This window comes from Podarcis melisellensis (genome assembly GCF_964234715.1).
Source record: "Podarcis melisellensis genome assembly, chromosome: Z".
NCBI classification, from domain to species: Eukaryota; Metazoa; Chordata; class Lepidosauria; order Squamata; family Lacertidae; genus Podarcis; species Podarcis melisellensis.
Genome location: NC_138547.1, coordinates 22,785,143 through 22,797,221, shown reverse-complemented (window position 1 = coordinate 22,797,221; position 12,079 = coordinate 22,785,143). Strand labels below are relative to the sequence as shown.

The following is a 12,079-nucleotide window of genomic DNA, read 5'->3' as shown; positions in this document are numbered from 1 at the left end:
GCGTACTCGTACTCCCCAGGCACTGAGAACCCACACTATGTGGCTGTTTTCAGCCTTTCCAGTGAATGGGTAGCAGGCAATGGAAGGGAGCGGGTCCAGTCCTGACCTCTCCCACCAAACATTCACTATATGTATCACCAGAAATGATTGACTGCAGCCCTGAGAAACTGTTGGAGAATTTCTTCTCTATCCCTAGATAAATTTTCCAAGGCTGAAGCAGGCTAACACGTAATACACAGAGAGAGGAGAGGGCTATTGATGGCTGCTTCCAGGGCTCTTGCGCTCTGATCCTGCACACAGGTTTCCCACAGGCACCTGGTTGGCCACTGTGATAACAGGATGCTGGACTAGATGGGCCATTGGCCTGATCCAGCAAGCTCTTCTTATGTTCTTAGAGAAAATGTATATGCTGCCCTTCCTCCCCTTCCCATGGATAATTTCTCTTTTCCCCTCCTGGGAGAATTTTGTGAAATAGCCCCCAACATTTCTGTGCCCTCAAGCAGTATGGAGGATTTTCATTTGGCAATTTGTGCACCACTCTCGTCTGAACAGGCCTGTAGCAGTGCAGTAAACCTCAAGTTTACATCTGCAGCAGGGCAGAACCACCTTGGTCATCATACTCCTCTGAATTCCTTCAGCAAACCATTATTTGATATACATTGAAGTCTTGGCTCTGCCTTGTTTTTGTCATACCCAATTAAGCTCAGAAATAATTAGACCTAACGATTTAGCTGAGAACCAAGATATTCCCCAAGTAGGGCATAGCTGAGGTGCTTCAGGCATCAGAATGCCAAAGCATTCCAGCAAGGATACTGCCGTTGCCTCAGACACATTTCTCCTGGCAAAATCAAATCGAACAACCCTCCTCAACTGTGGCAGGCCTTCCTGTTCCAATCTAAAGTGTTAGGGGGCAAATCATAATCATTAACAGCTTCTGATGGGGCTCCAACTGGTTGTCCGAATCCTACGTTGAAGCTAAGGGACTTGCCTCAGGGACCATAGCTCACTGCTACAGCACACACACTCTGTGCCGAGTAGATTCCAGGTTCACTCCCCAGCATCTGCAGGTAGGGTTGAGAAAGACCCCAGCTGAAACCTTGCATAGCCATTGCCCATCTGTGTAACCCAGAAGTGGAAAGAGCTCAGGCTTGTGGAATATACTTTGCTTTTTACTAGAACCCCCTCAGTTCACCAACTGCAGTTAGCTGAAATTCTGAGCACATGCTCAGATCAAGGATTTGTTTTCAGTTCCAGAACTGAACTCTGGGCAACTTTATGCAAAAATCTGCTCCTGGTTTTTCTTCCAGGCTTTTTTACATTGGGGGGGGGGATATGGCTCTTTTAGTTGTCATCCATAAACAAATGGGAGTCAGAAACCCTTGCTGCTTACTGCAAATCACCCAGACATCTATCAGTAGTCCTTGATCTACATTTTGCCTACCATTAACACTTGATTGGAAGCCGCCCAGAGTGGCTGGGGAAACTCAGCCAGATGGATGGGGTATAAATAATAAATTATTATTATTATTATTATTATTATTATTATTATTATTATTATTATTATCATTATTATTATTATTATATTGCATAAACTAAACTAGATGGACCAATAGTCTGACCTGGTACATGGTCCTTTGCTGATGTTTATTAAAATAGCAAAGTTTCTCTGGTAATCTAGGTGCTCACTGAATGCCAAATTAGTATCTCCCAAAATTAATCTGACTAAAATCAGGGGAGACAACCTGAGCATCCATCTGGCATCGCTAGAATTTTCAGTGTTTGTACCACCTGTTTCTAGCATGTTAATACAAACTGAGAGCATGTTCCAGGCCTTAAACCTTTACATCCCATTAATTGTCCCAAGAAGCAGATTGTGGGGAAAATATCCATTGTTTCAACAACCACATTCACTACTGCAAATTCTAATTCAACTTACAACCATTATTAAATCCATTAAGGGCCTTAAACATGCTTGCCCTGCAAAAAAATAAAAATAAAGCCTCATTAAACACCTATAAAAAGCCATAAAGCCCATTATAAGCCCCTGCAGCTCAATTACCGCAATTGTTACAGGACTCAGATGCAAGGTATAACTTGCTGCAAACAGCAAATTGATTGGGATGTCTTTCTTTGAGGGCTGCTGCTCCTTGTGTACAGAATTTTTAATGAATGGGAAAATCTATTAAGCCTGCAATCCTAGGCAATCTTATTTGGGAGTAAGCTCAATTGAACATAGTGGACCTTGCTCCTAAGAAAGTATGCATGAGCTCAAGCATTCTCATTCATAGGGTTTTGGAGCCACTATTCCAGACCTATGAGGCCACCATAAGGTCTCTGCCTTATTTACATATAAATCAGGGTTTTGCTTTAAAAATAAAAGAAGTGCTAAGTGCTTCCCCCTCCCACAACTTAACCTCCTCACAATCTTGCACTATCCACTTTTCTCCATTTCTAGCTACAAAAACAACATCAGCCAAGAATAGGGAGAAAATGGCTGGAGCAACTGACTGTGGAGAAAAAAATAATCTCACCTTTGCTCTATAGATGAGGAACACTCGAAAAGAATAGACCATTAGTCCGTCTAGCTCAGTATTGTCCACACTGAATGACTGTAGCTTCCCTGGGTTTCAGACAGGGGATGTTCCCATCCCTTCATGCAGAGCAGGTGTTCTACCACATGGCTTTGGTCCTCTTAGTAGGAAAGGAGATGCAAAGGGGGCTTCCAGAACTTCAATGGGAAAACAAAATGTGCATCTAAATTCATGTAAACAACACTGGCAGCATCTCAAGATTGGGTCAGTTGCTGAGCAGGGGAAGAACAAAATGAAATCTCAGTAAATACAGAAAGTTGTTAAGGGTTAGGAAACAAAGGCTGAAGAGTTGTCTTAATTTCAGGGTATGCAGCTTGGGTGAAATGAGTATTTTCTAGGATAGTAATTGCATTTCAAATCTGCCAGAGATAGTTAACCACACTCCTTGCCTCTGACCAAACTTGTCATCCCTCTGACTTGGGAGCAAATATTAAATGTCATTGTTTGAGAGGCTCGCTTTAAACATTAGCTGACAGACAGTGTCATTCCCAGATTTGACATGGTGGCTGGGATAAACCAGAAATGCAAGCTCCCTTCTTCATACATACTGGGAGCTGACAGAGCTCAGGGAGTCTCATTGTGTGGCCAGGCTAAGCCTTAATAACACTTCTTTTATTGGGCACTGCAAGACTCGCCCAGGCCAAGGGACAAGTTACACAGATATTTTTGTGTTTTTCTCCATCCCCATTGACCAGTTTAATACCTGGTAAATTATAAAAGCTGCTGGAGCCATGGAGTCAGCTGAGAAGAAACATCAGGGGTTATCAATGGCAGGGTGTGTGGGTGAGAAATAGATGAATAGTAACGTTTTCACAGGAAGAGTTTAACAAAGAGAGGGGAGCAGCCAACTGCATGCAAGGATACAAACATGCCTATGATTATCATAAGAACATAAGAGATCAAAACAAAGGCTTACCTAGTCTGACATCCTTTTCTCACAATGGCCAACCAGATGCTTCAATGGGCAGCCTGTAAGCAGAACCTGAGTGCAAAAGCAGCTAGAAGAGGAGGAGAGAAGAGAGGGTGAAGAACAGAGGGTCCTCTTCCCATCCTCTAAGCCCCCTGGAAAACTCAGGAAACCTCCTGCACCTGGTACTGGGTGTGGACAGTACAGCTGAATAAGACTCAGCTATGGACAACCTAAGGAGGTGACATTCACCTTGGGCCTGCCCATAAAAAAAACAAGTCTAGAGTGGGAGACTAGGGTAATGTCTGCTCTTTACAGAAACTCTTCTCATCCTGAGACTTTTGTGGGTGAGCTGAGAGTTTGTTTGGACCTTGGGTGAGAACCTGGAAGCTGAGAGGGAGGGTATGTGCCAGAAGAAAAATGAATTTATATTGATTAACATATATTAGAAACTTCATATTAATGAAACATTTTTATGTTTAACTGTGTATTTTTGTAATATTTTAAGTTGTCTGTTGTTGCTTCAGTTTTTTGTACACTGCTTAGAGATGTTTTTAATATATTAAACAATATAGAATATAAATAAATAATCACCCTACCTGCAATTTCCAGCAACTGGTATTCAGAGGTACCCTGCCTCCACTAGTCGAGGTGCCATCATGCTAGCAGCCATTGATGGCCTTTTCCTCCATTAATTTGTCCAATACTCTTTTAAAGCCTTTCATAGTTAACAGTCTTTGCCTCAAATGTCTCCCTTCCCAGCAGCAAGGATCTTACAGACCTCATTTAGCTAAATGGTATAGCATAGCTCTGCATGCAGAAGTTCCCAGGTTCAATCCCAGGCATCTCCAGGTACAACTAGGACACACTCCTGCCTAAAACCCTGGACAGCCACTACTAGTCAGTATAGGCAGTTTGGAGCCCATGTAGAACACTGACTGAATATGAGGCAGCTTCTTATGTTCCTAATGTTCCACTCAGAGTGGTTTTCCACCTGTGTTCTAGGCAGACACCATAAAATAATAGTACTATACAGATAATTCCTTTGCCTTCCGACAGGACTTCCCAGGATGTTAGAGCAGTCAAAACAACAGGTGCTCACAGGAGAAATCTAGGATGCTACTGTACCTGTGATTTGGTAGCAGCGTATCCCAACCACCAACTGCCACCATCTCTTCTGTGCTGCAAACTATGGTTTGAATTCACATGAGACAACACTCAAACCCGCAGGCTGAGCCAGTGTCCTTGGTGAACCAAGTGTGGCACATCCCAGAATTCTCTGCAGCACACAATGGTTCGAGCTGATGTGGGGCCAGGAAGCAGAAAGATATGAGATGAATTTATTCATTCATTACATTATATATCACCTTTCCTTCAAGTAGCTCATGGCAATGTGTAAGGGTCTCACCATCCACCTTTTATCCTCACAGCCTCAACCCTGGGAAGTAGGTTATGCTGAAAACCCAGAGAACTTCATAGCCAAGTATGTTTGAACCTGGGACTCCTTGATCTTAGTGTGACACTTTAACCCACTATACCATTATTCGGAACACAAATATTTTATGTCTTAATGGTAGGGATGGAGGAGAGACTTGGTTTGGTTTGCATTTTAATGTGAACCTTCCTAATTCCCACTTCCATAAATAATCCACAAACCAAAGCACAGCTATCCTTCTTAATCCACACTTCACTGGATTTTGCAGTGTAGTAGTCCAACAAAAAATGTTATGAAAAATGTGTATGAAAGTGCTGGTTCGTTTTTGTGAGGACATTTTTGCTGAATTTTCAATCATCTTTCCTCCCACAGGAGAAAAGCCATCAACAAGAGCAAAGAGTCTGTATTCTCAGAGAATGAGCGTGAGGCTGTGAAGTACCTGTCGGCAACACAGGTGAATGATGCCGTCCAGGAACAGTATGTTCTCCTGCCAGTCGATCCCACCCTGGAGTGCCACAGCCCACCTCCTGACTACAACTCAGTGATTCAGTACTCTGCTCCTCCAGTGTAATTGGCTCAGGGTTGATCTTCTTCATTTTACACATCTTTGACCATACAGTATATTCATCAGGCTTCCTATTTGTGCTGCCTGCTTAATAGAACCAGTGGGGTGGTTTTTTCGCACAAAAAAGGGGATAAGAGATCACACTCTTATCTAGGTCCATCTGTCCAAGGTATTAAACCCCCAAAGCAGATAGAAGTCCTTTGAAGAGCAGCTGTCTTAAAGGGTATATTTCTGCTGATCTAGCTCTTATTTTCTAACCTTCCGCACAGCAAATTTGTTTAAAGAAGAAAAAATGCAGTTGTACCCATTGCATTGTCATTCTGTGGGGACTTCTTTCTCAAAGCTTTGGGATATATACTGAAAATTCTGGTTCTGTTAACAGGGGCATATTCTTCAGGGATCGCTTCTCTCACAGTTTCAGGTAGAAATAAGAATTTCTCTTTTCCTCATTTTTGGTTCCTTATTATCATTACCATATTTACATCTGCCAGAATCCCACCCCTTCCCCAGTCCACATCAGATTACAATTAGCTTGCACTGCAAAACAGGGCTGGGGTGGGATTCATATTTATATTGACATCCAATGTCCTTTGTTCCTAATAAATAAAAGCTAATAAGGGAATAATTAGATGAGCTCATTCTTTTCCAGAGCAAACTTCCCTTCCCTCTTTCTCCCAATGAAAGGTCTGACAATTATAACTATGTAACTGTCATGACTTCCCCCAAAGAGCCCTGGAAATTATAGTTTAGGAAGGGTGTGGGATAATTCTCCATTACAGATCCCAGGCCCCATCCCAGCCCCTTCTTCATAGAAATCTCCCTTGGAGGATAAAATGACCATTACATAACATCCTTTTCCCTGGTCTGTAGATTTGCCATTAGCTCCACTTTCCTCAAAATCTATTACAGAAATAAATGGGTGTGAAAACTTTCTTGGCAATTAATGTTAGTCATTCAGCAGGGACCAAAAAGACCTTTAGCCATCTAGGGTAGTGAGGTTCAATAGATCCAACAGTATTGGAAAAACATGAAGAGAAAATATGCCTCAGGTGTTTTTGAGCCAGGCTAGGTCAAGTTGGAAGGCAAGCCCGTGACCCTGTGAAGCTGTGACTTTAAAAGCATCCTCTTAAAAGGTGTTTGGAAAGAAAATCTATTCGATTCTGGTAGGGATTTTTCAGACAATGGCTCCAAAAAAGAAAACAGTATGCCTTGATGAGCAGCAAAAACATTTCCTTGCGAGAAAGAGAGGAGAGGTGGCTATTTAAGGTGGGGGGGGTTGTATTCCAGTCACTATCTTGCATATTCTGATCAATAACATGCTTTCTTTGGCTGTGTAATATGAATGCTGTGGAGATTGTGGCTACTTCCACCTTCTTCCTGCTCCCCACAAAGAGGTGTGTTGGCTGCACAACCACCCCAGGGCATCTGCACCATACTGTGGTCCTGAAAATCATTGTATGGCTCCCAGAAAGGTGTAGTTGCCATTTCTCTGTGATGTCCTTCCCCCACCACACACACACCATTCCAGTTAATGTTAACATGCAGCTCTCTTTTGGGAGATACCCATGCTGGTGTTGTACCTCCTTGGAAGTCAGATTATCTTCTCATTCCACACTAGTATTGAAGGAGTATGGGAAGATGCAACCAGCCACTCTGATAAATCCAGAGAATGGCACTGTGCTGTGGATTCTTGCTTTGCTTGACTCAAGGATCCTTGTGGCCCTTTCCTCAGAGGCAGAGCAGTGGAAGAAGTGCCCTTAACCCTTTTGCCCAAGCCCCCAATCCTGAAACTCTGACAAACACATAACCTTCTAAACTGAAAACTGGTTTCAGGACCAGCAGAAGAACTTTCAGCTTTCTCAAGGCCTCCTGCATTCAGCATCTCAGGTGTATAAAAAGGTGGCACTGAGCAGAGACGTAGCAAGAGAGGTGCATGTTTGGGTTCTCCCTAAATTCAGCTAATTGGAAACTGAGAAAGGGAGATGCAAAAAGTGCCTTATGGCATGAGAGTAGGTGTGACCCCTATCGTCTTGCAGGCAGGTTGCCTAATTCACCTCTTGTTCTGGATCTGAAACCCAAAGAGGCCTTCATTGAACTAATATGGAATTGAAGAATTTGTGTAGTATGGCTCTTCCCAAAGCAAGAAGCACCCCATCTGGACTCAGTGCCTAGCTTCTTGGCAGGAATGGTTCTGACTTTGGGTTCATAGACTTCCTCACTGTTTTTGTTTTAACCAGCCTGTGTACTACCTAAAAATGAACCTGTATTACTTGTATTTTATTTACTAATATTTTTTCTGCCCTTATCTTCCCATTCCCTTAATTTAATTACTATGTGTGTGTGTTTCCAATTAAGCTGCTATATGAGATAGATATAATCCTGCAGACGCAAAGCACCTGATCTCACTGGTAGAGGTGAGCCTTTCCTTTGCATAACCTCTTTTCTCCCCAAAGGTGCTACCAATATGTTTGACTTCTGCAGGATCTTGCTCATTGTGTTTAATCTGTAAACGCAGTTCTATATAGACTTTCATTTATGTAGCAACGTGTATAATTCTTATGTAGTACCAAAGAGCAGGAAATCCCAGTGGAATAAGAGCTTTCCATGGGTTTACTGAAAATGTCACTAACGCTTGCAGGACAGGCCCCAGTTTATGAGAATCTCCCCAGTTCCACAATTACTGCCAATTTTGCCAAACACCACCCACTTCCCCACCTTCCTTATCATTTGGGGGGCATCTTTGTTTTACTTTTAATGCTACCTGGCTTCTTTCAGAAAACAGGGAGCTATGTGAATCTTGTGGTGTTTGGATCAAAGGGCAAGAGAGGCATAACTGATCTTGTTCCCATGTGAGGCTGATCTCGATTGCAGGACAAAAAGAGGAGCCAGTTGCCCAATAGAAGTGTATATTTTGGTATCTTAAGACTACTCAGGGAATATTTTGTGACTTCAGAAGATACTCAGCCACCTGCCTTTGTGACCTGACAAACCTCAGATATGTTCAATGTTAATCAGTACAAACCTGTCTCTCTTTGTTTCAAGCCAGACCTTATCTTTTTTCACTCCTTTAGCAACCCTACATTACCAGAGAAGATAGCATTATTAACCTGTTTTGTATCCAGGGCCGGCTCCACCATTAGGTAGAATGACACTGAGGGGCACACAAAACTGTGTACCATGTGGCTGACCTGCACCACCTTCCTGCTGCCTATGGAGTTTGTCCCGGCACTAGTGTTGAAGTTAAGAATTCAGCTGGCAGTCTAGACAGCTTTTTGTACCTGGAAATGGGCGAGACACTGACACATGCTTCCCTTCAGGCAGCAAAATGTCTTCAGTCAGCCCTGGTTTTCTCTCCCTTTATACCATAATCAGCAGCTTCAGAAAAGACATTTGTTCATAGCCACAACCTATTCTTACAGTGAGATGATTCTTTCAGAAATATATTACTCGTCCTGCTCTAATTATATGTCGTTATCTGCTGCACTGACAAAAGCAATAATCACCATATTTCCTGCCCTATATTTCTTTGGCCTTCTGCCTCTCGGTTGAGAAAGACACAGAGACAGAGAGAGACATTTGCTGGGAAACACAAGCAGGGAGAGTGCTGTTGCAACCATCTCCTGCTTGCAAGCTTCCCATTGGCCACTGTGAGAACAGAATGCTGATCCAAAAGGGCTCTTCATACGTCCTTAAATCTCCGGGCCTTGGTTGTGGGAAGACTTTTTATCAGGAACCGCACTGAGCAGAAACTCTTGGGTTTGTTTTTTCTACTGCCCCATTTTCCCATTGTTCCTGAGTTGTCAGTACCATTAACAAATGCCTGTGACCCAAATAATGAGATGGCAGAGCAAGCAAATAAGCAAATGTTCCATTCTGCTCCAAACACTACAGAATGTACAGTGAGACCAGACCCTGTCTGTCTGAAGAATGCACTGGGGGAAAACCAAAACACCTGCTCTCTTTATATATTCAAAAATGTATTGTAATTATTAACCAAAAATAAATAAAAGTAATTTGATTTTATACAGCCTTAAGCCTCCTTTGTGTCATATGTTCTGAATTCATGCTCTATTCCAAGCATCAGATAGGAATTCCCATGTAAACTGAGGCATCAAAACAAACCCAATCATGATGCCTTTTTCTTTTCTTTTCAAAGCCCCAGTTAAAAGCACTTTACACCATAGTGCAGGCCTGGTGCCTCTGGTTTGTTGGTAGATCTTTGGGTTCCACTAATACACAGATAGACAGAATTGCAACAGTAGCATAGCTGCTTTGCATGCAGAAGACCCACATTCAATCCAAACATGCCCTGTTAAAAAGCTCAGCTGACAGGTAATGGGGAAGACCCTTAGCCAAGAACCTGAGGAGCTGCTGTTAATCAGAGTTAGTAACAGGCTTTGTGGGTAAATAATCTCACCTAGAATAAGGCATCTTTCCTAGGAAGGAAGGTACATACTCAATGCATGGGGCCACAATGCAGCATTGGACTGCTATAGTTTTCAGTTTAGTGCTATAGTTTTCATCCAAAGGATGTTAGAAGTGGGAGGGGGAAGCACACAAGGACATTGGAAACAGAATCAAAGGCAGCCTCTCAAAAGAGCCTGTTATGTGACCAGCAGAACAGGAAGAATCCACTTGACGGCAGAAGCCTGAAAGCGCTCAATGATTGGGAAGCCACAGTGACAAGAAGCATAGCAGGGGCCTCAAGCAAGAAATCAGGTCTTCTCACAGTTGTGGGTGTCCCACCACTTAGAGGGCAACATATGACCCTTGTCAAGATCACATGGCTAAATCCAGGCCAATGCCTTTACAAAATGAAGACTGTTAAAACAAGGAGGGTACATTCATGGGTACAAAAATGTGACGGCACATCAGTATGCTGTAAGCAGGGCTATTAAAGATTTAATACTGCATTTCCCCATTGTGGTTCACATGAAAATAATCTATTTATAAAAAAGTAAAGAATGATTTTCAATATGGCATGCCGATGTAACCAAGAATTACAAAAGCCACCCCAGCTTCTGATTGGATGTCCTGTTTTTGGTGCCAAGCTCTTGCACGAGTCTGCAGGCTCCTGCAAGAGTTCAACACCAAAAGACGCACATCTTTCATGTGAAAGGACTCTGAGTTAGAGCCCATGGAGGGGGAGGAGGGCTGCTGGTGGTGCAGGCCAGGCCTCCCCCACTGGGCCCAAAGGTTGTGCCACCTCCACCCAATGACACCCCCACCAGAGGAGAAGAAACCAAGGAAGTCAAGGGTGACAACGGAGGAGGAGCTGGAGGTGCCGGAACGGTGCTTGCTCTAAGAGTAGCAGCTGGTAACTGAGACAGGGGATGGGACCCAGCTGGCTTGACACCGAAAGATGCACTTCCTGATTTTAATTGGTGGAATGCTGGAGAGTAGGGTATGGCAATGGCATGACAGAATTAGGCAAACACCTCTTGCAGAAATCCTAACACAATGATGCAAGTTGGCCAGGAGTGAATTTAAACAAGGCCCCTTTTAAGGTATGTGGTTTGGATGACTTTCATTTGTCAGCTCTGAGCGGGGTGACTCACATCCGCTGACCTCACAGGAATCCTTTTGAAGAACTTCTCAGTATCTAGATGTATCCTGTACTGTATATTATTTCCATGTCAGTGAATGTCTGGCAAAATGCTGTGACCAAAGATTCACAGATTCTGTCACTTATATTTTAAGTTCAGTTTTTTATATCAATTGTTATTTCTAACCTCATCTTACAATAAAACTATAAATTGAGGGTGGGGACAGTAACAACATGGAAATGTTTCAATGCCAGCTGAATTGTTTTAAATACAACACAGCCACCAATGTTCACATACACACATAACACAGAAAAAGACACACACACGCACACACCCCACCTGTGTATAGTATGCTGGTTTCTACATACCTCTAGCCTCCATCCAGGCAAACAAGAGGCAGCACCAGAGCTCAAGGACACATTTCAGCCAGGTAGAAACACTCAAGGAGCGTGTGAAGCAGAGCTGGTGAGAGGTGCAGCCTGGGGGAAAGTCTAAGACTTGGAGGCTTGGAAGTCCACATTTGGTCCCATGCTTGTTCTTCCCCACCACTGCACTTAGCCAAACTATGGCTTTTCAGGAACATGTAGGCTCCCACAGCAGTTTTGCTTCCCCACTTTGCTGCATTGCAGATTGGACTAGAATACCCTTTGGGTCCCTTCCAGTTCTGCAGTCCCATGAGTCTGTGCTTCCATGCTGTGTTTACTAAGCCAATGTGTAGCTTAGTGTGTTGTCTGAACCTGGACTCATGGTTAAGCTCTCTCTCCTCACTAACCATAAGCTGTGGCTAAGGTTTATACCATGTCATCCAAACCAGAAGCTTCATCTTGCCTTGAAATGGAAAGGAATATGGGCTATCAAGAACTGCAGGTGGGGAGAGTGCTGTAGCACTCAGGTCCTGCTTACATGCGTCCCATTGGGGCATCTGGTTGGCCACTGTGAAAATAAGATGCTGGACTAAATGGGCATTTGGTCTGATCCAACAGCCGTGCTCCTCTTATTTTCTCTTAAGACATTTGAACCTAGCAGCCCTCGCTC

At 43.3% G+C, this 12,079-nt stretch overlaps 1 protein-coding gene across 4 annotated transcripts in view; it reads left to right on the top strand.

The window, feature by feature from the left end:
* The window catches only part of LOC309361958 (vascular endothelial growth factor receptor kdr-like), a 191,683-nt gene extending 182,156 nt beyond the window's left edge, over positions 1-9,527 (top strand). For all 4 annotated transcript variants that reach the window (XM_081897319.1, XM_081897322.1, XM_081897320.1 and 1 more), the window contains one exon: positions 5,306-9,527. In XM_081897319.1, the coding sequence (XP_081753445.1) occupies positions 5,306-5,504 (199 nt within the window). In that variant the 3' untranslated portion in view covers positions 5,505-9,527. The remainder of the gene's footprint in view (positions 1-5,305) is intronic.
* The last annotated feature ends 2,552 nt before the right edge of the window (positions 9,528-12,079 follow it).